Below are 23,856 nucleotides of genomic sequence, written 5' to 3' on the forward strand. Positions count from 1 at the left end.
TCTCACCGAGTGCCGTTCTGTCCACCGCAAAACTACTGCTTACCACCCGCAGACGAATGGTCTGACCGAACGCTTTAACCGCACCCTCGGTGACATGCTTTCGATGTACGTCGCCGCCAACCACACGAATTGGCATAGTATACTGCCCTTCGTCACCTACGCCTACAACACCGCCCCTCAGAGCACGACCGGTTTTTCACCTTTGTTCTTGCTGTACGGAAGGAACCCGTCACACACCATCGACACGATACTCCCGTACATGCCGGATCCATCTGAGTGTGCACCTATTTCTGAAACGGCCAGGCTTGCTGAAGAGTGTCGCGAGCTTGCCAAGACTTTTACGACGATTGAGCAACAGCGGCAGAAGAGTATTCGTGATGGCTCCGCCACTTCTGAGCCCACGTTCCTTCTTGGTTCCCGTGTACGGCTCTCACTCCCGACCTCTGTAGCTGGCCTTTCTTCCAAACTACTCCTGAAATACGAAGGTCCCTACCGCATGATAGAGCACACATCTCCGGTCAACTATCTGATCGAACCAATTGAAGAATCTTTGGACATGCACCGTTGCGGGCCTGAAGGCTTACTATGATCCGCTCATAGTGACAAGCTGTTAGGTCGCCAGGCGGCTCCCTCTTCGACCCCGGGGTAATTGTAGAGAAGCCTACGAACACTGAACTGGGTCGAACCCTCAAGTGCTTTCTAGTGGGTCTACCCAAAAAGGACGCCGCTCGCGCTGAGAGTCTGTGCTTGGCCGTTACTGTTGCCATTGTGTATGCTCGCTGTGTGCCGGCTAATAAATTCCCTAACAGTGTAAACATGTGTACTGTACTATGAATGACATTATTTTTTTAAATTGTCCCACTCTTATCTGGGTGACAAGCAACTTTTTTGTTTTTCCAGGAACCAGTGACGCGATGTCGATAAATGGCCCTTCGCGACTATAGGGTTTCACTACAGCTATTGCGACAGCAAATCTCGTCGTCATAGCTCGAAAATATTTTGCATGGGGTTGGGCCTTGATGTTTCGTATTGGCAAGAAGCGACCGTTGGTTGGCGCAGGCAGTTTCGTGACCTTCACTCGCTGTGTGCTTGTCAGTAGCGATGTCTATACACTCGCACCATTCGTGAATCTGGCTGTGGCCTATGGATAATTAAAAACACTAGGGACGTGCCGCACACAAATACAGTAGAGTCTCAGTAAACGGAATCTGAACGGATTGGAAAAATATGTTTTATTTAGCAGGAGTTCTGTTTACTGAGAGGTGAACATGGGTGCAGAATGCAAGCCCGAAACCAAGCATTGCAGAGGCAATAGCTCTGTTTAAGCAGCAGTTCTATTCAACAAATTTCTGTTTACTGAGAGTTTACTGTAGAAAGAAAAACAAAACGGCAAGGGGGAGGGAGAGAGCTGAAGTAACCGAGGATGGTCGGCATAATAAAAAAATGGAAAAGATGCAACGGGCAAGGAGGCGCCATGTATGGGTTTGCGAGACTGCAGCAGATGAATGTTGAGGGTTCATTTATTATGCGGGCGAACAAAAAAAATCAAATTTTCAACGACTGAAGTTGGGGGTGCGTTCATTACGCGAGTGCGTCCATTACGCGAGTAGATGCGGTATTGCACTTCTTGATGTCATGCAATCCAACACCTTCAAACTAAACAATATTTAAATAAAATTTTACGGGTGATTTGGTGTGTGACTTTTTCTTCAGAATATTTATTTCATAATGAAGAAAGCTGCTACAGGCTGTTATTACACATGCCTTTTGTTTTACCCCATTTGCTTTTATGAAGTGTCACTTGCACTTTCATGATATGTATAAGTATGTGTTGTCTCCAGTTCATGGTATTTTCCTGTCTTTAAGTGGCTTTACGTAAGTGCGCAAACAGTGTGCATGAAGAAACTGGGGCGAATTGTCTACTGCAATGTTTGCGGCATACACTTAATAAGGCGCAGCACACTCTGTAAATGTGGCATCGGTGTTTTAAAGCCATTGCACGCGTATCAAGCATATGTTAGTTCCTCTTCATCAGTGCCCATTTTTCTGTCCTCAAGGTGACCACAGAGAGCATAGAAAATATCAAGGCTGTTCAAGAGCTGAACCTGGAGCCTACCTTCTTTGGACTGTTTGTCAGCCATCTGCTCGTGCCACTTATGTGAGTTTAATGTTGAAAGACATTCGTTTTCGTTTTTAAATTACGCAGTCAGTGGATTTTTTTACATAGCAGGGTTACATGTAGCAGAGACATTGTTTGCTCATTATTTATCAACATCATCATTATCCCATCACCATCTGCAATGACAACGGCCTGTTTATGCCAGCTGCAAATGCCTATGCAGCTGTTCTTGAGCTGTGGCTGCTGCCATGCTGCCTCCAGCTTAGACCTGCATATTTCTTAGTCATGCCTGTGCAGCTCTTGTAAACAGACCACCCTATTTTTCTTCGTGAGACATGTCCTGAGGTGAAATATGCTTGAAGCCAGACTGCCATACTAACTGGAAGAACTATGTAGAGCATTCATTTTATTCAAACCTAGCAAAGTTAAAGTTAACTTTGGCATTAGCATGGTTTGTTTTCTGACTCTCAGTTACAGCACTGGAGATTATGTTCTGAGTGGATTTTGTGACTCAGTTACAGCCCTGGAGATTATGTTGTCAGTAGATAGATAGTTATAGATGTTGCTTTTGAGTAGTTTGCCCCGCCGCGGTGGTCTAGTGGCTAAGGTACTCGGCTGCTGACCCGCAGGTCACGGGTTCGAATCCCGGCTGCGGCGGCTACATTTCCGATGGAGGCGGAAATGTTGTAGGCCCGTGTGCTCAGATTTGGGTGCACGTTAAAGAACCCCAGGTGGTCGAAATTTCCGGAGCCCTCCACTACGGCGTCTCTCATAATCATATGGTGGCTTTGGGACGTTAAACCCCACATATCAATCAATGCTTTTAAGTAGTTATCTTTTAAAGTTCATTATGAGCAATCTTTCTTGTTTCTTTTCCCTCTTGGCTTTTTATTTATTCAGACTTCCATTAGGAGTTAGAACAGAACCCAAAGTGTACAGATAAGATCTTGTCCGCTAAAAATTTAGCTCGGCACGTAGACCCTTTTCAAAATTGTAAAGTTAGCTTTCCTCCTATGCAGTTTCAGCAACTAACGGCGGCTTGTCATTTAGTTCAAATAGCCTGTTCAATCGCGGTTCGCTTACGCAATGGCGTGGAAAATGCTGCGTCGCCTCTCTTAATATGTACGTTCATATCAAGAGAGCTTCAACTAGAACTAGACGTGGTTCAGCTAGAACCACGTCTCCGCTTGAAGCACGACAAGTGCCACTATTACTTGTTAAAATATGCAGTGCAGAGAAGTGCACTTGCGAATTATGAAACAGAATCATTAATGGCATTTCATACCGTGTCATGTTCAAGCGAGCAACTAGGAATATTGAAGACCTCCCAAGGAAATACATAGTTAGCAAACATGCAGATGATAATGTCTTGGTTGTAAAAGTCGCGGTTCTCAGCTAATACACATGAGAACAATGGCAGTTAAACATAAAACGTACATATAGATAGGTGCTAGTGTCCCTGCATACATCAGCTAAGCGGGTAAGTCGTTCGATCGAAACATTTAGTATCAGCTGGCTCCTGCCAAAGTGCACCTTTTTGTAAGTATGCAGTCAACTTGTTTCATTGCTGACATTGTAATTAGTGGTGGTCATAGAAACTGTGTAAGCTACGCCTTGTTGAGGCTATGCTTGAACTAGGAGCTTGCACATGTTGTACCATGAAAATTCTGTTACTTTTGTCTGCAGAGAATCGCAAAAACGGAGCATCCTCTTTGCGCTTGCCTTTGCCTTTTCACAAGGAGTTATGTTCCTTGTGTATGGCTGTGCCTTTCGTCTGGGTGCCTTCCTGGTTACAAGGGGTGAGATGGAAGCCACCAATGTTTACAGGTAAGTGATAGTACACGAGCTATTTGTTTATTCGTAGCACTCATTGTAAGCTTTGTAGCATACTTGCGTGAATATTCGAACACTTTGAATATTCAAACAAATATTACATAGGTGAGTTGATGAATGATTGATAGGTGAATTGATGAATGAAATGATGAATTGATTTGAGGGTAACATGTTCATTTAAAGGGGCCCTGCAACACTTTTTCAAGTAGCCATGGAGCCAGTAAAGAAGCTTGTTGCCTCGCAAATTTACCGCTGCAAAATTTTTAGAAACAGTCCAGTACGAGCGGCAGAGTTCCGAAAATTAGTCGCACGCTGCAATTCAATTCTCTCTTTTCGTCTCGATGAAGATGCTAGAAACTAAGCAGGGAGGTATGGCATTGCAAAGAAAATACGTCACACGCACCTCGTGACCTTGAGCACCTCTTTTTTTTTTTCCATAGAATGTGACGACCGAGCGCGCCATGTTCAAATCGGCCAATGGCTGATGCAATAGCTATGGCGAGTGATTTTGGAGCTTGTGGTGCCATTTGCAGAGAGAAGAGAGCGATTTCCAGCTGGCTTTGAGAATTTACTGTGAATCACAGGGCGCGTGCTGCGCTATAATATTTGGCTCGCGTGTTCTCGGGAGCGTCGACTACCGATCGGGAGCGTTTTCTGACTGTGCTCAAAAAGTGTCGCAGGGCCCCTTCAAATTTGCAGGGGGCTATTTCCCCTGGATGGCTGCTTTCACGGCTTAGCACTGCAACACTGCAGCAAAACTACCTTTACAAACCGTTATATGCGGATTAACATACACCTATTCGTTCATTACGAATACTACGAAATTTTCAATAATTTAAATTTGAATCAAAGCGAATTCGAATACTCTACTATTCGTTCGAATATTCGCACAAGCCTACCTTTAATTGCTACCAAGAACACCAAGCAAACGTGCCACATCACTACATTTTGGACAATTCATCAATACGTGGCACAGTCACGCCTAAAGAAAAATGCGGGTGAGGGTTTCGCGGATCATATAAATGGCTTCGCGGAACCCCTAGGGTCTGCGGACCCCCATTTGAGAACCACTGCTCTAGCAGACGACGCTGTAGTTCGCGAAGGTCGGCCATCCTATGCTGTGTGTCCGTGGTGCCGTAATAGAAACAGTATGACGCTACAAACCATGATCAACTAAGGTTCAAAAACATCGCTGCCTCGCCATGTTTTGTGGACGACAGAGACTTTCCATTGGCTGTCTAAAGTGACGTCAGCTGCACAGTTGACGTGAACATGAGTTGGGAAAACGAGATTGCACTTTTTTAGTTATTCAGAGAGTCCAGATGATCAAAGAGATGAGGTATAGTATTAAATGGACAGCCAGAATTTTGAATACACACGTAGTTGAAACTTTTTTGAAAACGTTTCACGACCCCTTTAAGCACATTCAGCATGAGTATGCAATTGTTTGTGACACTTTAATTAGTTCATGCCCTAGATGGTAAAACTAGTAGCTCAAATGTTTGGACTGTCTAGCTTGGATTTGGGCGCACGTTAAAGAACACCAAGAGGTCAAAATTTCCGGAGCCCTCCACTACGGCGTCTCTCATAATCATATGGTGGTTTTGGGACGTTAAACCCCACATATCAATCAATCAAGCTTGGATCTCTGTAAATGAATTTGATTACATTGAAGCTAATTCCATATTCTGCTGTGGTTTTGACTTTAGTTAGCTGAAGAGAAAGGTGACATAGCTATTTCATCCTGCCATAACCTTATACTGTTTTTTACGCTAAAAACCCATCCCTTAATGTGCACGCCAAACAACAAGGCATCGTAGAGATAAAAATAAATCATATTGGCGTAAAGTCACTTTTTTTGCATTACTCTAAGGTAGTGCTATGAAGCCATATTGCACCCCTGAAATTTGTGTGTAACTCTCACCCTGACCTTAACTCCAAATTTTCTCTATATCTTTGGGGGGTTATACTAGAGAAAATACGTTATTGCTTAGTCATCTGAAGCTTCTTACAATGTGAACAATCTCCATGGCCCAGGGTGTTCTTCACAATGGCATTCAGTGCGGTGTCTGTGGGCCAGTGGACCTCCATGTTGCCCGACTACCTTAGGGCTAGGCTGTCTGCCGGTCTAGTCTTCAATCTTCTCGAAGCGGAGACTGAAATTGATGGCTACTCTGATGGTGGCATGAGGCCTGTAAGTTGTCTGCATTTTTGCTTGAGAGAGAGAGAGAGCTTCAGGAAAGGAAAAGACGCGACTTCTGCAGCCCTAATGGAGAGCACGGCTCAGCGCCATTGCTTGAGTTCAACACATAGCACACGTGCACAGTAAGAGAGAGAGATTAAATGCTTATTGTGAGGCAGCACACTGTGCACCCAAGGTGTGCAACCTCCTTATTCCCAGAGGTCGCATGCCTTTGCCATCTCTCATGCCTGTTCAGCCAGGCTGGGCGATTCTTGAGGTCTGTGCCTGACAGCTTGACTTCCCACTGCTCTTCGGTTAAAGGGACCCTGAAATGTTTTTTTGAAGTTTTGTCAGCGTTTAGGCTAGAGCATCATCAAAGCACATGCACTACAAATTTAGTGACACGCCATGTACCAAGGCCACTACGGACAATTATATCATACCCTTGTCCTCGCCTCTGCCTGGCCTCCTCAACTAATGAGGAACGCTGGCATCGCTGGCGATCACTGAGCTCTCATGAGTGTGTTCGACAATTAGAGCTTTTACCAGTCTAAACTTCAGAGATGGCACACTGACAGGTTGCACGCAGTCTCGGAGGCCATGACATGGCCCGCATGCTGTCTGGCAACATAGAGGTGCCGCCACCCTACTAGCCGATCTTACTTCCGCGCATTCTACAGCCATTCAGATCAGCAGCCACAGTGATGTGGCTGCTGACGTGCTCTGGCCTCGCCAAGTGGCCAGAGTATGTTGCTCTGTGAATGGGTGGTTAAAAACGTGTTTTGCTAAGTCGCAATGATCTGCAGTGATTCCCAGATTAAGGCATAATAAGTTACACAGTTTACACAGAGAGCTCAAATTGATCTTTAAATAATCCTTGAGACTTGGTCTACTGGCCCAATGTGTTTGTACAAAATCGCCAAAACCGTTTCAGTGTCCCTTTAATCTAACTGTGCTGGAGCTTTGTACGCAAGAATAATTGAATGAAAACAGAGAGGCTACTTGGGCTGGTTGGTATTGCATTCTAAAAAGAAATTCCTTTTTTTGTGGGCAGAACATTTGAGAAACGACGTCCTGTCTGTCTTATTTTTTCTCAAACATTCTGCACACACACAAAAAAGGGAACTTCCCTTTCAGATTGAATTGAAACTAATAGAATTTATACATTGGTGCTGTGTTGGAGTTAAGGACAAGCTTCTCTTCACTCTCTAGACTTTGCTAGCATTAAAAGCTACTAATGGGCCAGTTTAATAAGTGTATGTATGCTGATGATTTCCCAGGCTCTGGTATCTGAAAATGGTGTCTTTAAGTGCATCCAGCTTTATTTTATGATAGTCTCAGTCAGCTGTAGACATCATGTAATATGAGAATGGAGCACCTAATAAAATACTGTATTATGTTTGTGTTTGTATACTTTAATCTGCAATACATTCACTACACCATTTTAATCTCTTCAATATTTCGGGCTGGATAAACACCATTCTGCACATGTCAAGTCTTCTATATAACTCTGGAACAGCGTGCACAGTGGCACTTTCAGTTTTGATGCAGCAGTATGACTTTCCACGTCGAGGAGTGTGTGAATCAGCCAAATTATGCGTATTTATTAGCTTGCCTACTTATTTGTGTGAAACTTTCCGCAGGAAGTGAGCAGCCGGCTGTCCCTCAAGGGGGTCACTTTTGCCTATCCGAGCCGACCACAGGTCACGGTGCTCCAAGGGCTTGACCTCGAGCTAAGCCCCGGAGAGATGTTGGCGCTGGTAGGGGCCAGCGGCTGCGGCAAGTCTACCGTGGTTGACATTCTTCTGCGTTTCTACGACCCCCAGTGTGGGCAAGTGGTGAGCCCCTCCTCTCTCAGCTGGGCGCAGATGCCGCGGTGCCCCTGTGGCTGATGCATTGCGCACAGGCCGCGAGTTTGCAGGTTTGAGTCCCAAATGTGGCGGCCGCATTTGGTGGAGGCACTGTGTGAATCCGCTAGATTGAGTGGTGTGCTGAACAACTCATCAGGGCTGGATTTATTTGGAATTCTCCACTAATATGTCTCTCATGAACTGGGAGTTGCTTTGGGGCATTATACGTCTTAAATTGAGTTTGATTTTCATTTCGTAAACAGTGGAGTGCAAGTATTTGAAAATTTCTAATATCGAATTGTCCTGCTACCCTGTTTCTATTTTTTATTATCCTATTTGATTCGCTACTCAAATTGAATAAGCACTGTTAGTATATAAGAACACTTTTGAAATACTATTTTATGGGCGTGATGCTAAACGGAACTCAACAACATATTGAGCACTGACAGAAACATTAAAGAGCGCATTGCAGTGGTGTACCAACTCATCGTTTGCCAAGTGAAAAAATATATATATATATATATATATATATATATATATATATATATATATATATATATATATATATATATATATATATATATATATATATATATATATATATATATATATATATATATATATATACACATATATATATTTCATCAACACGCTCGCACTTTGATATGAATTTGCTTGCTGAGGAATGGCGCCCTTAGCTCGATTTCCGCGTCTGAAACGATTTGTCACACTCACCGGCTCCTAACAGTTTTGACAGAGCAGAGGTGACGATATATATTTTTTTAAGAAAATTATTTTTAGGAAGCAGCAAATGCTTTGACCGGTCTTTAAAGAGTTTGCTCATTCCCGCCGCAACTTCATCAATAAGTCACAGCAGAATAAAAGCATGAACAAGTGATATAGGCCGCTGTTCGGTGCTTGCCTGCTCTACAACACTACAGCACAAGACGCGTTGCATAGGCGACTCTCACCGCAAAAATCCCACAAGGAAAATCATCCCAGCGGAAATGTTGGCAAATTTTCACTATGTTGTAACATTGCCTCGCATATTTTCATTCTCCCGTAAGCACATAATTCAGTGATTATTGTTGTGACAGAAAACTTCACCTTACTTGTTGGTTTCCCCAGCGTGCAGCAAGTGTGACCACTATCAAAATTGGGGGGGGGTTCAGCCCCCCCAACATTTCTCAGTAGGGGGGCTCGCGCCCGCCTTGCCCCGCCGGCTGATACGCCTATGGCGCGTTGTGTTTTCGTCTCTCTCACATCCCTGTTTGTTAGCGCTCGATATGTCGTCGAGTACCTTTCACATAGTTTACAAATATTTCAAGGCGTCATTTGCACTGAGGTAAGAGCAAGGTTGGTGCAAAAGTATGAGAAATTGTATTATTGAGGTTATGGTTTGAGCATTAATCATGAGAACCTACATAGTGCAGGTTACATTGCCCAGGGAGCCACGTCTTATGGATTATTTAACTGTCATTTGGAGTTATTGCATAGGGACTGTGAATGATAGTTGTACTCTGTGCATTCAAAGAGTTATCTGCTCCTTGTGCTCTATTGGTGCTCTTAATGATAAAGTTACAATTGCTAGGCTGTGAATGTAACTTTACATTACTTGCAAAAATGGTTGTTAAATCTTTGGATACTCTCTGAAAAGCATTCTATATTCAATTCTGTTAGCTTCTGGCACTTTAGTATTCGAATCTTGGCATGCCCCTGGAAAAAAAAAGCTGCTGGCTGTGGGTATGGCCCACGTAACTAATCTAATACAACAATACTAACAATTTTTTAAAGGGAAGTTTCATAACTGTTTATACAAGCAAAAACCTCAGAAGTAATATTGTTATGTGCGCTCCATCTTCCTTGCAATTACGGCTTATGTGTGCTAAATGTTGCCCAGCTTCACAGCAATGCACACTGCACTGCTGTGAAGTCGCACCTCTAACTCGCATGTATCGCACACTTATATTTTACAGTTATCTTTGTTTTAATGTGCGCTGTGCAAGTGAAATCTTTGAAATGTAAAGGTAAAAACAGCACATGATTTTTCAGTATAAGGGCGATCATATTAACGTATGTTTTTTTTAAAACATCCTGGGAAGAACAAAGGCTTGGAGGTTGATGATAAATGGGCTTGTAAGTTGAGCGAATAGATGCACTTTAGTGCGAACTACGTTAGCACCATTTTTACTACCTATTAGTTTTCACAGATCCTGTGGGCTTCTTAAAATAAACTCAACTTCCGCTAAGACAAGCTCTGTCAACATTGACACCAAGTAGACTTTGGCGCATTTCTGAGAGCTGCCTTGTTACCTTGAACTTTACCATATGCAGTTGTTGATCCCTGGCTTTATTGTGATTTTGCGCAGTACTTGGACGGAGTGGACGTGCGTGCAATAAACGTGGGATACCTGCGGCAGTGCATAGTGGCCTGTGAACCGCGGCTGTGCTTGATGGACCGCACGCTTGGAGAGAACGTGGTATATGGCCTCGACCCTTCTTCCGGCGTACCTAGCCAGGAAGAGCTGGAGGAGGCTTCCCGCATGGCACGTCTGCACGATTTCGTCAGCCAGCTACCCCTGGTGGGTGCACCTTGGCCCGGCAGCAGCGCTCTTGTAATACAGCGTTGACGTTATTTAAAGGGACACATTGTTAAACATTGTTAAGACATGTTTAACATTGTTACAGTGATGTTAAGCACTGTATTTTAGCTTGTCAGCTTAGATGGTAGATAAGATTAGTACTAGCCACTACATTTTCTATCTCGTGATTGTACACAAAGATTTCTGTAGTAGGCAAGCCAATGTTTTGACAGACAATAAATAAGGAAGTGAATAACTATGACAACAGAAATATTTTAGTAGCTCTGACTTCATATGTCAGTGTCAAGACAGAGCATGTGGTGTCAACTGCGCCACAAGCTCGCTTCTTAAACCTCACATTCAGGAATTAACCTTTAACTGAAACCTTCGCTTGACTTGTAACAACTGATGTCATTCTAGTTCCTGATGTGAACACGTCCAAAAACAACTCAATGATATTCTCTTGCATGTTGATGTCTGGCATTTCTTAAGGCAGTCTTAATAAATTCAAGTTCGGAGTGGTGGGATAATCATTTGTCCTTGATTATTTCGCAATAAAGTCTGATCCACGACCAGTTGTTCATTCGAGAATTTACTTTTTTTCCTTTTTTTTTTTTCAGGGGTACGATACCCCCTTGTGTACCTCGGGCATGGCTCAGCTTTCGGAAGGACAGAAGCAGCGAGTTGCGCTCGCGCGAGCATTTGTACGCAGGCCCCCCATTCTAGTCTTGGACGAGGCTACATCCGCCCTGGATGCTGATGCTGAACAGGCAAGTAGTTTGTCAATCAATGAATTCCCGCCCCTTAATTAAACTAAGTGTAATCAATTTTTGTATACTATACACACCCGTGGCTGAGCCCGAGCGAGGTCACAAACGTCATGCATTCTGCATGCACGTTGCATTTTCAGAAATAATTCTCGAAAGTGAGACATCCTTGCACTGGTTGCACTTTCTGTGCAGAACTCTCTTAAATAGTGTGGCAGGTTTCTTTCTTTACAATTGGACATGGCACAACAAAGCTTATTTGTTGGTATTGCCCGTGCCTCCTGTTTTCAAACATGCCGCGACAATAAATAGACTATATACAAGTACACTACACTCATGCATGATGTTACAAATGTGATGCTTCCATGCTTCTTTCATGATTTGGGCCAGTGGTCCTTAAAATGCAATTGATTATGACAACTCAACACTTGCATAAACCTATAAGGAATACCTGTTTAGCACATTCAATTATCCCGTAGTACTGGGCAATGCATCTCTCACTGTCACTGGGCTGCTTTCTTTGGTTGATTGGCACACATACGTGCTTCTGCGAACATGTGTTTCGCCACATCCCTGTCTTGTGCAACTACTTGTGCGGACTAGCGCCCTTAGCAACGAAATTTCATTGCACTACGTCTCTGTCACTTCAGAACATTGCCATTAGAGTAGAGGAAATTTGAAAATTCTGGTCTCTGTTATCATCATAAAAAAAAAGATGCATATAAGATTTAAATGGGCCAGGCATTTTTGAGGGTTTCGCTTCCTTGCTTGTGCACAAAAGACAGATTCATGTACATATTGACCACTTACCCGGGTCATAGTGACAACTTGAATCTCTGCATAAGATTGTCATCTGGCCCTGAGAAAGGAGTGTTAACGTTTGTTTTCTGCGGTCTACGTGTTGCGGTCATGGTCTCGAACCTGTGGCTTGACTCGGTAACAAATTTGTCATCCTGTGACAGTGGTGACACGTCCCGCCCACATCGTCACATAACTACACATAGTCTTCTTTTTGTTTGTTCAATTCTCCCTCCCACTGCACTGGCTCACTAACTGTGAAGTTGTGCTACCAAATTCAAAGAAGCGAGTTGAATTTCCACTTGCTGCAACCACGTGAGAGTAAACTAAAAAAACACTAGTATACCTTACTTTGATCACACGTTAAAGCGAAACACTGAAGCAGTTGATGCTAGTAAACTATTGTCTTCTTTGAGAACCCTATTGTCATTTTGTTATATGTTCAATATTAAGTGGAAAAGCGAATTCCAAGGTTTAATTCAATTAACTTTTGCTGCTGAAAACCAAATACTGCTACACCAGTGTGATGCCATGGATTCCAAAGAGTTTCTTGGAATTTGGCTGAGTTGGCTCTAAAAAAGCTACCAAAACTTGCCTCGTTAATGATTATCCAGGCCCGAGCTGATGCTGTTTGTAACATCTTTGTCAGCTAACTTGAACTTGAAGGTCATCTGTATTTTTATTTTGTCTTTTCTTACCTGTCAAAGGTCTTTTTGTTGTGGGAGCTACATTCACAGCATTACAAAAGGGTAATTTGTTAATACAGACAAAATGTTTTTTTCTATTTTGTGTACCTTTTGGGAGAGCCATAGTAGTGCAAACCACTCCAGAGTGATTCCCTTTGTCGTCCCTCAACAGACTGCGAAATTTAGGAACATTTGAATGAAATATTTGAGTTTCCTTCTTTCAGTGTAAATTAACCAAGCTATAGCCAGTTTTGGGCCAAGCTGTCTGCATGTAGCTGTGAATGAGTGTCTTTCTTTTGTTCCGAAGTTGGACTTTGTATTTCCTTTCTTTTTGCTCCTGAAAAATGTTTTCCACTTTCATAGCCAGTTTAAACTTTAGTTCAATTAATTGATTGGTCAATTGACAAATCAAACAATCAATCAATCGGTCAGTCACACAGGGCCATCGCAGCTGCATGACAGAGCACTTTATCAGTCATGCATTAATCTGCTGAGTAGCAGCTTTTTATTGTGTGCAAGGGGAGATTATGCACAGATGGATGCAGACTAGCACTCCTGAGCTATACGCAAAACATCAGTGCCTAAAAGTGTGGACTGTAGCATAATCTGTCGAGCAACACATGCTTGACGCAATGGGTGCGAGTCTTGCTTTCACCGGCTGTAAGCTGTTTTTCCGTCTATGTTCATTTCCCATCAGCTCATCATTCATGCATTACAACTAAACAGAATGATTAGTTTAATTTCCTTGTCATCCATTGTCTGTTAGCATCGTATGGTATCACAGGGCAGTCTGTGACTGGCAGTCGGCCATGGTTCGTTTATCTATTTTTGCAATACCTGTTCTGCTGCCTACCCTGGTGATTGTTCATAATCAAACGAAGCCTTGACAAGTCAGCACATTCATATCAGGTAACCATAGCACGATGCTTCCATTGTTGCACGATGTTCAATATGTAGCGTCCAACTCAGTTTTGTGTGCTTCCACTAATCTTTTTTCATTTGTAGCTCTAACATGTATTCATTAGTTGAAACTATTTCACATAATTTCACACCATAATGCATTAATATAATTGTGTACTGCTCTACATCTTTGTCTTCATTTGCTTAATCCCTTCAGTGTCAAATTCTTTTAGAAGTTATGCAGTCTCAGTGCCTTTTTTTTTCTCGGATATTATAAAAGAAACACAGCTACTTATCTCTGGATATGCAGCAGGTAAAAAATGGGAATAACGGTAGATGTGCTTTCACCTTTCTGTCTGATAGTAATAAAAAAAAACTTGGGCCATCTCCTCAAAGGGAACCCTAATAGGATGCGAAGGAGCAGCGTTGCGCACAGGTGGCATTATGGGTTGAATGGCCCTAACGTGGGTGCTGCAGTGAGCGCTGGAAGATTAGTTTGAAATGATGGCTGGCGTAGGTCTTGTATGCTACACATATAGACGTGTTTCAATGCAAACGTTAGACGCACATCAGGTTTATTGCGTGTGAACCGACAATTTGGCGGTGTACCAAGTGGTGGTCACGGCAGGTCTTGCGGGCGAACAAACGAGGCGTCGGCTGCCGGCGCCACAGCAAGCTTGTGTCAGGCGAGGGAGAGAGTGACATCAACGCGTAGCAGCGTGACCTACTTGGCACCTCGCCAACACCTGCGGCACTCGGCGCGTTTGTACGAATGGACAGCTTTACAGGCTAGTCAAAGAGCTGCTTCACATCTGAAGTAAAATGCACAGCTTACTAAAAACAAAGTGCCGTTCTTCTCAGTACATGCTTTTTTCTGTTTCGTCGTCATATTGTAGGGGTCAGAATATGATGCATCCATAGTTGTCCCTTCATCATACAGCAAGCTGTCTTCGTTTGAGTCTGGGTTAGTCTTGTATTTAGAATCAAAGAAGCTGCCGCTTCCATCAACGGTTGAAGGTACCACAGAAGCAGTGATTTTAGAGGATCATGCAGCTACACTTGAAGAATAATAATCTAATTACCAACCTATCAAAATGTGTGGGCATACTTGCACGAATGCGTTATTTTCTTCCAGTTTCTGTTAAAGTAACACTTTATAGCAGCTTGTTTTTGTTGCATGTAAATTATTGTCTTTTGGTATGGGCAAGTACGACAGCAACCAACATAAGTAAAATATACAGACTACAAAAAAAAGCGATCAGGTTTATAGCAAATGTCGACTACTATGCACACACTGATGAACTGTTTCAGTGCTATAATATTGTCCCAATTCACAAACTTTACGAGTATTCCCTAGCAATAAGATATAAGCAATCTCTTTTGCATAACAATCGTGCCTTCTTAGATATCTTTGTACTGGAAACGCATGCTATACTGTACCCTACTCGTCACCAACAACACTGGAACCTTCCATTCTGTAGAACAAATTTTGGGCGACAAATGTTGTGTTTTAGTGTTCCTTTGTTATTAAATAAATTACTGGAGGCAAAAATAATCCTTGAGAAATGCAGTGCACATGACATTAGGGAAGTGCTTTTATCGGGAAAATCGAGAAAATGGTGGTCCAGGCATTCATGGAACTGTCTGTATATATATATCTATATGTGTATATGTATATATATATATGTGTGTATATGTATGTATGTATATATATATATATATATATATATATATATATATATATATATATATATATATATGTGTGTGTGTGTGTGTGTGTGTGTGTGTGTGTGTGTGTGTGTGTGTGTATTTATGTTTATGTGTGTACACGTAATTGCTATGCATAGCATTGTTGTCATATATATAGTATTTTGTATTCTGTCATATTTTGCATTGTACTTCGAAATTTGTGCCGAAAGAAACTACTTACGCATATTAGTCTCTGTACATAGCATTACTGTACGTGCATCTTCCGACTTGTACTGCACCAAACATCTCATGGCCTATGTTCATTGCCTATATGTTCATGGCCTATGTTTTTTTACCCATGTCCACGTTGCTTGCCATGTATTAGGGAGGCTCGGGTTCTCCTCAAGTGACAAAACGTCACTTTTCTCCCGAGCCTGGCCTCATCCTTGGGATGAAATAAAATTGAATTGAATTGAAGAACAAGGGCTTGCGTCAAGTTAGGGAAAAGATAGAATTGTGCTTCTATAAATACCTATACAGCAGATTGAGAAACTTTTTTTGGAGCTCATAAGCTTTGTGTCATGTCAACGTGGAGAGGGTGGCAAACATAAAGATGCATCACTGATGTGGTGTCATTTAAACGGCTAACGGTCTCTCATGCTTTAGGTTTAAAAAAGACAGCACTAATGTGATCATAAGCATGATTAGCTCACTTTGATGTGACATATAATTTAAGAATTACTCTCTGCATATTCTCAGTGAGGTGATTTGCTGAGGGCCAGCAGTTGCAAGTCATTGAGAATAAAGTTGGAAACATATGTTTCATTGAAAACTTGCCACACATTAAGTTTTTCAGGCCCTGGCCTGCGGTGTGAATATTGTGAACTCATTGACTTTCTACATTTCTTTCCCCGCAGTGAGGCACTTTGTCAAAGGAAGCTTGTAGCACTTTATTTTTGCGGAGTGGACAAGACAGAGCAAAGCTTAATTATTATGGGAGGAGTAGCCGCGAGAGCGCTGATCGTAGAAGAGAAGAACAAGGATCGCGGGTGCACTCGTGACATGCCCTATCCGCTGTCTGCGGGTAGTTGCAGCCGGGGCTTCAACAAGTAAAGACTTCTTGGTTTGTCTCTTCTCTGAGGGGTTCTCAGGCTAGCCGCAGCCAGAAACCCTACAAGATCTAAACACTGGCCAAGTGTTGCAGGGCCAGCAGGGCAACTATTCTGGCTCTTGGTTTGTCACCCAGAGGTTTTCGGTGTAGCAAAACTACTACAGGCATTCAGAGGAAGAACAAACATAATGCATACGCACGTTGAAAGTTAGCGGCTAATGCACGCATTTCTCGTTCTTATCCTGCATCAATGTTTTGGTTGTGCTTTGTTAAACACCCTTGTGGTGTCATCCAAATATCACTACTACTCTATATTTCGCAGCCTATGCTCTGCTTCAGAATGAGAGGGAGCCTCACTATTTAATTTGATCGGTTCCAGGCTGTCTTGGAAGCGGTGAAGGAAAACCTGAGGGAACGCGCCTGCCTCATCATAAGTCACCGGCTATCTGCCATCAAGGTGGCAGACCGCATCGCAGTCATGGAGCATGGTACAATCATGGAGCAGGGGACACATGCGCAGCTCATGCAAATGCAGGGTGTATATCACAGGCTCGTTGAAAAAAGCCTGATTTTAGCATGACACAACGATGATCGCACACACGGTTTAGCACACATTACGCGTTTGTCATGTGAACCACCGTTGGTCATTATCGTTATCTGTCGTACATAAGAGGAATACTTTCTATTGCCTCCAGCAAGGTACTGCACAAAAACGCGGCCCACCACTGAACTGCATTTTTCCAGACAAGCATGACCTATTGCAGAAACTCTGCTTTACAGTTATTCTGGCTGGGCATAGATTTGGTTGTTTTACTGCACGTGGTGACAACCAAAGGTTCAGTGCGAGCTCCACCCTCAAAACTGCACTGTATATCTTGCTAATCTCTAATGATGCCCATATCGAAAAAGATTGCCTTTATTCTGACACCATGCAAATGAATGCACATCATCAGATTGTGCAAAACATAAAGTAAAAAAAGGTGGGGTAGTATTAATTGCAAAAGCTTTAAATGCCTCATCAAACGCAAAAGTTCATCGGCAGCACCAGGGTAAACACGAGTGGCGAAAAGATCTTGACGTCACAAATTGCTGAAATTTGTGACGTCATCGTGTTGCCAAATGACGGCATCGTGACATGACATCGTTGCTTGGTCAAATGGACTGAACATGGAGGCAGTGAAGAAAGACTTTAGGTGTAGAAAGCTTTCGGTTGGAGGCCGGGGAGTATCGATACAGGTGGTATTTGCCTATCTATAAAGAACGCATAAGAGACCCTGTGAGTTATTTGCATTCACATACTGCATTGTTAGGTTGTCACTGAATCGTACGTACGAAGCGGTTCTTTTGAAGCTATCGGAACTTTTGTATCACTAAGAGCTCATTATACAAGGAGCTATGTGTACAATCTTGTCATTCAGTCATTTCAATGAGTTTCATTCATGTACTGGATTAATTGGCATAACACAGATGTATTTTTCAACACCTTTTGTTCATCAGCTAGTAAGCACATAGAATAGAGATTCGAGTCTTGCAGTGCGCTTCCGTTGACCACAAGGTTTTGCACACCATTGCATACAGATAGGTAATGCATTTAAATTGCAATATAACAAACCACGATATAACGAAATATTGGTTATAACAATGTAAATGAAGAATAGTCTTGAAATAAATATGGTGCTAGGTATATACCTTTACAGCGAATTTTCAGATATAATGAACTTGTTTTCATGTAAGATGCAACTTCGCTTTTAATGAGATTGCATAGTTTTTTTTTTTTCATTTAATACACCTTGCAACCTTTATGAAAGCATTCCTGGGGTTTTAAAGCATGTATTGCATATTGTTGTTCATGTTTCAGAATGCTCTCGTTTGGAAAAGTCAACAGTGTGCAATCATGTTATTAGATGAACATTGTAGTATGTGCATAGCCTTTGATCCATACTTTTATCACACATTTCTTTGTCTGTGTGGTGCATCTCCCATGGTTCTTCTGACACTCCATACATTTAGGTTGGTGAGCGTGAAAGTTATTTTAAATTTACGGCCAATTTGAGCCTGTCATGTACATCAGGCTTAGTTGCCTGTAGTTAGCCTCGCGGACGTAATTAAGATGGTGTGTGTACTTTTGATAGACTTTACAGTCAGTTACGGTGATACCAGAGACATGACGTATAATTATTTTAGAACTGTTTTATCAGCAGATGCCCTTGTTTGTTGCTATCTGTTTGTGTCATTAGGTGATGGCTTCTGTACATTTGCTCAGTCTCAGGCTGGGTCCGCTGTGTGTGACAATGTGTACTTGTACAATTCTATGAAAACTAGCGAAAGAAGGAAACGGCAAGCTAATGCTGACCCTCTGCTGCATTGCAAGGGAGCTGTGTCAGATATTAATACTGGATGTCATTGCTGAACCACATATTGTACTGATGTATGGCGTGTCTGTGCTTTTATTGTGAATGCATCTCATGAAGTACTGTGTCACAGCAGCATTGATTTGTCTCATTCTGTGCCTTTAAATCTTCCCTCCACATTTCGACCCCTCGACTTTTTCAACCCTCAGCCTTGAAGCTTCCAGCTTTGCTGTTCAATCAAGCTCACATTTACGGACGACATGCTCCTAGGTGTGTTGAAAACCTACCCAGCCAGAAAACTGTTGTCAAACAATGCTCAGTTGAGAAAAATGAGTTGTCTGGGGCCAGGTTATGCAAGAATGCATATTTTTCTTTGATTCTATCACCTTTTAGCACCTGTTGCAGCTAGTGACCAGTACTGGAAATGAAAATGGCGAGGCATCATTCCAGTCAATCCAAGCGCTTGAGAATTGCACGATGCAAACATTATGGCTGAAGGTCTTGCCTAGCTCGTGTGCAGCACATTGTTAATTTCACTGTTTTTGTAGTGCTAACACGGTGTTTTTTATATTTTTGCTGCAGTATTGTAACTGAAGAGTGTGCATTATACATACCATACTTCACCAGTTATCTGCATAAGGAACGAATGCTTGTTCTTAAGCGAAATGTCGTTAACCACATCAGTAGCATTACATACTGGATGCTTGCCTACTCATTATTGCTAACGAGTGCCACTCGCAATCTTCTTTTGTTTGATGTAAAAATTACTGTGCAACGTTTTCTCTAGCACTGCTGTTGGCAGCTTCTCTGTCTAATGAACAAAGCACATGAGTCATGTACAGGATTTCTGTATGTGTGTGAACACCATATTTTTTTGCACTCAGCATTGCATTAAAAAACTGGTTAGCTCAATAAAGTGTACTATGTATGTGACTGCAGTATATTAAGAAAATAAATGCTACTTAAGTTATGTACGTTGAAGATGCGAATGAAGTTGCGTTACAGAGGTCTGTATGCTGTCTGTCTTTTAACCTAAGCATGTTTTATGTTTTAACTAGTGAAGAAGCATACTCTTAAAAAATATGTCTATTAGATTTTTTCACATGTCTTTTATTGCCTGACAACATGTACAGTTACTGAAGTTACAAAAAATAGGAATTGAAATAAAATTACTAGTGCAACAACTCTTGCAGTATAAGTTGAACTGCAGCTAACCCTTTCCTTTGCTTTCATAATCTTTAAAAGAGATATATTCAATGTCCCTTTCCTTGCTTCTTAAGCATGAATGTTAAGACAACTGAAAATAAAAGCTTATTGCTTCCATCTAGAAAGAACTGCCACAATTTTCTGCGAAGTTTTCAAGAATGTTCAAGCAAGCTGCTACCATGAACCAACGACTCACGATAAAGAGGATTTGGGAAAAGGTAGTACTCAGCCATGTCAAACCCACCCCAAATTGCTAAGATGGCACTTGTTGTGTACCAAGCAATAATACATTGTTCAAGAGGACTGAACAATGCAAAGTGTGGGATGCATGCAATATAGACAGTAGAAAAGCCATTTCCCATCTTTTGCAACACTTCTTTCCGATCGCTAGATTTAATAAATACTACACAAAAATGGGGCAGCTGGGCGCTAGTGATACGAAGACAAGGAAAGCAGCAGAGCTGGTGGCGTTGTCCTCTTCTCATCTTTTCCTTGTTATCCTAACTTTCCTTTTCCACCCCTTGCTATGCTATACTATACATTGCTATGCTAGCTCTCTTCTCTATTTTGGAGGGGTTTTTTTTTTCTTTTCTTTCTGTCTATTCCTTTCTCTGTCTTTTCATTTTTTCTCCTTTTCTTTGTACTCATTCTCTCTACTTCTCTTCGTCTCTCTCAGGGCTCGTTCTCTCATCCACTAGACATAGCGCACATGTTTTGGGAGTGAAACACAAGATGAGAAAGAGGACACATTTCATGATGATGATAGTTTTATGGTATTGCCACACAGCATAACGAAACGCTTGCCAGCTCCGCTGTAATGCTTCTGCCATGCTTTGTATTTTGGCTGCTGTACCGTGGCATAAAAAGTTCAATGTGTGCAACTCCACTCTTATAACCTTACATTTAAGCCCACTGTGTTCTTGAATATACCAAGTCACCAAAGCGGAGGAAGTAGTTATCACATGCATTGCTTTTTTTTTTACTGCTGTAGTACACCCATCATAGGTAGGTAGGTGATAAACTTTATTATGGATCCAACGAGAAATTACTGGCCCGGGATAGGCCTCCAGGAGCTGTCGTCTGCGGAACATCATCTTGAGCTCTATTAGCTGCGGAAACTCCAAGCTAATGCAAACTAATCATAAAAAATTCTTTTACAGTATTTCCTTCACAATATGTCCAAAACTGACTGACCAGCTTTGGGCTGGCTGGCAAGTTAAAGGTGCCACCCAAGTCCAAGGATCAACCTGCGCTTGGTGGTTATTCATCTTGGTGGGGTCTGATGCACACAAAAGACTGGGACACAAGAAGGAACGCATAGGGATAGGCAAAGCGTGTTCCTTCTTGTCTTTTGTGCGCATCAGTCCCCATCGAGGGCCCAATGACTTTAAGCTGTGGCCTGAGGCACCGCATCATCATCAGTGGAGGGTGGGACAGGACAGGCGTTAATTTCCTCTTTTCCCGCCCACACCAAAAGGAAACCAACAAACTAGTCCTAAATAAAGTTTATTAATTCATTCATACAATATCTGCTAGGTAGCAGGAAATTTCATGCAGTGCTTTAAATTGCTTTTAAGTGTGTGTTCTCCAGATGGGGCGAGCATAATATATCCTGAAGCTCGTTTAGCAAAAAGTGACCAGGAATGTCACCACTGCAGTGAAAGAGCTCACATTAAAAATTTTCTCTAGAAACCTCGAGGATTGTGAAAACAACAGCCAAAAATCACACACTTGATGACGGCTAATTGGCGAACAGGCTTTGTGTACATTTGTACATCATACCTCTTTAAGTTAATGTAGTTTTTCTGGGACTGCAGAAATAACAAGTAGAAAAAACTCCCAAGCATTTCCCCGAGGGTGAACATGGTTAAGTGCGAATGCACGGGGTGATGCTATGAGGGGTATTTATTAATTGTCCTCGGCCTCCCGAGCGCGCAGTTCGGCATCCGCTACACGCTTCGCCCGCTTGCACTCGGCCTCGCGAGCACGCAGTTCGGCAACCGCTGCACGCTTCGCCCGCTTACGTTCGGTCTCACGAGCCCTTCGCAGCGCCGCCTTGTCTTCCAACGTCGGCGAAACCACCGCGGTACCGTCACCTCCAACGACGGGTGCTGTGCTGGCATTCGGTTGTACTGCATTCTTTGTTGATGGTAGCGTTGCCTCCGGGATACCCATCGCATGACCCGCTCTCGATGGGAGACTGAGAGAGAAGGCGGGTGCGCGAGAGAGAGGGGTGCGCGCGCAGCTGCAGCGAGCGAGGAGAGCGGAGGAGCGAGTGAAGGGGGATATCAGCGTAGCGTCCGTGGCTTATTCGGATTGATTGATTGATTTGTGGGGTTTAACGTCCCAAAACCACTATATGATTATGAGAGACGCCGTAGTGGAGGACTCCGGAAATTTCGACCACCTGGGGTTCTTTAACGTGCACCCAAATCTGAGCACACGGGCCTACGACATTTCCGCCTCCATCGGAAATGCAGCCGCCGCAGCCGGGATTTGAACCCGCGACCTGCGGGTCAGCAGCCGAGTACCTTAGCCACTAGACCACCGCGGCGGGGCGTGGCTTATTCGGTAGAGCGTCGCGCTGCGGCCCGCCAAGTCCTCTTTCTTTTAAAGATAGAGAGAAGACTGCGGACGCCGCCGACGGCGGTGGATGGTTTGGGGTCGCTTATAAAGTGTATTCACACTTAAAAAATATTCCAGCTGGTCTCGCACACTGCGGCAATGCAAGCATTGTGCAGGAAGCTGGTTTTGCCACATTACTTGGCTTTTAGCCAAGCGTTGAAAATAGATGTCATTGTGTGAACCACGTAGGTGGATACGTGATATTAGTGCGTCAGGCATACCCGTGATACTTTGATGCTCTTAGGCTAGATTATACTTCAGTGTTGCATCAGGCTATAAATGGCAGTTTGATTTGTATACATGTCATGCATAAGGCATGACATTTCGTTCAATTTCATCATGCCGCGCACATTCTAATAAAATGGCCACGACAGCTTTGCATATGTAACACTAAGGTCATAGCTGAAGTATGCATTTCTTTATTTTACCGCTGTATGCTTGGATGTAAAAAGCATATATATTCACAAGCTGAAGCTTCAGTGCTTAAAATACTCAATGTAAAATTAACTTCTCAGTTTCACTTGGTTATTACAGTGCCGAATGATCCCCGTTACCTTTGCGAAGCTATCAATTGACAAAGTGTGATTAAAGGTCAAATTATGAGTGAATGAATAGATAAATTCCTATATTGTACCAAAAACACCTGTGCGTGCATGATGACGCGATGCGAATGAGCTGGCTATATAAACGCCAAGGACAACAGCCCGTATTTGTAACAGCTGATTTCAATACATGTTACATCATACAGCCTCTTGCATAATAAAGGCATGTTTGCGTCATAGAAATTGGCTATGCTGCAATGCTTGACTATTGCGCAGAGAAGCCAACTCAAAACCCACTTTTTTTAAAAACGAAATTCAGTGTCTTTCAACGTGCGAGAAATTGCAGTTTTCAACAGTATCATTTCATACGGGCTTAGTACATGGCACGTTTTTATTTTTTTACAGTTTTATATCTGTACGTCGTGCATGATCGATGCGTCCCAGAGGGGCGAAGCAAGGTGTTTGCGCGCACGCGCCCCCGCGAACGTCCCGCAGCTTTATTGCATTTTATCCCCTTGTTTTATTACCACGTTGCCGCGTATTCCTGTTTCCGGAGTGAATGACAGACTCGGTAATGACGTGTGTGCGTGCGTCCCAATGTCAGCGGCGGCACTT

General features: G+C 42.8%; 1 protein-coding gene across 2 annotated transcripts in view; it reads left to right on the plus strand.

Moving 5' to 3' along the window:
* LOC142761658 (ATP-dependent translocase ABCB1-like) overlaps positions 1-20,202 on the plus strand; it is a 155,046-nt gene extending 134,844 nt beyond the window's left edge. For both annotated transcript variants that reach the window (XM_075890036.1, XM_075890037.1), the window contains exons 21-27: positions 2,058-2,158; positions 3,806-3,946; positions 5,990-6,146; positions 7,778-7,972; positions 10,354-10,566; positions 11,187-11,336; positions 16,897-20,202. In XM_075890036.1, coding sequence (XP_075746151.1) covers positions 2,058-2,158; positions 3,806-3,946; positions 5,990-6,146; positions 7,778-7,972; positions 10,354-10,566; positions 11,187-11,336; positions 16,897-17,097 — 1,158 coding nt within the window. In that variant the 3' untranslated portion in view covers positions 17,098-20,202. The remainder of the gene's footprint in view (positions 1-2,057; positions 2,159-3,805; positions 3,947-5,989; positions 6,147-7,777; positions 7,973-10,353; positions 10,567-11,186; positions 11,337-16,896) is intronic.
* Positions 20,203-23,856: the final 3,654 nt, after the last annotated feature.

The sequence above is a fragment of the Rhipicephalus microplus genome, chromosome 3 (genome assembly GCF_043290135.1).
Source record: "Rhipicephalus microplus isolate Deutch F79 chromosome 3, USDA_Rmic, whole genome shotgun sequence".
Taxonomy (NCBI): domain Eukaryota; kingdom Metazoa; phylum Arthropoda; class Arachnida; order Ixodida; family Ixodidae; genus Rhipicephalus; species Rhipicephalus microplus.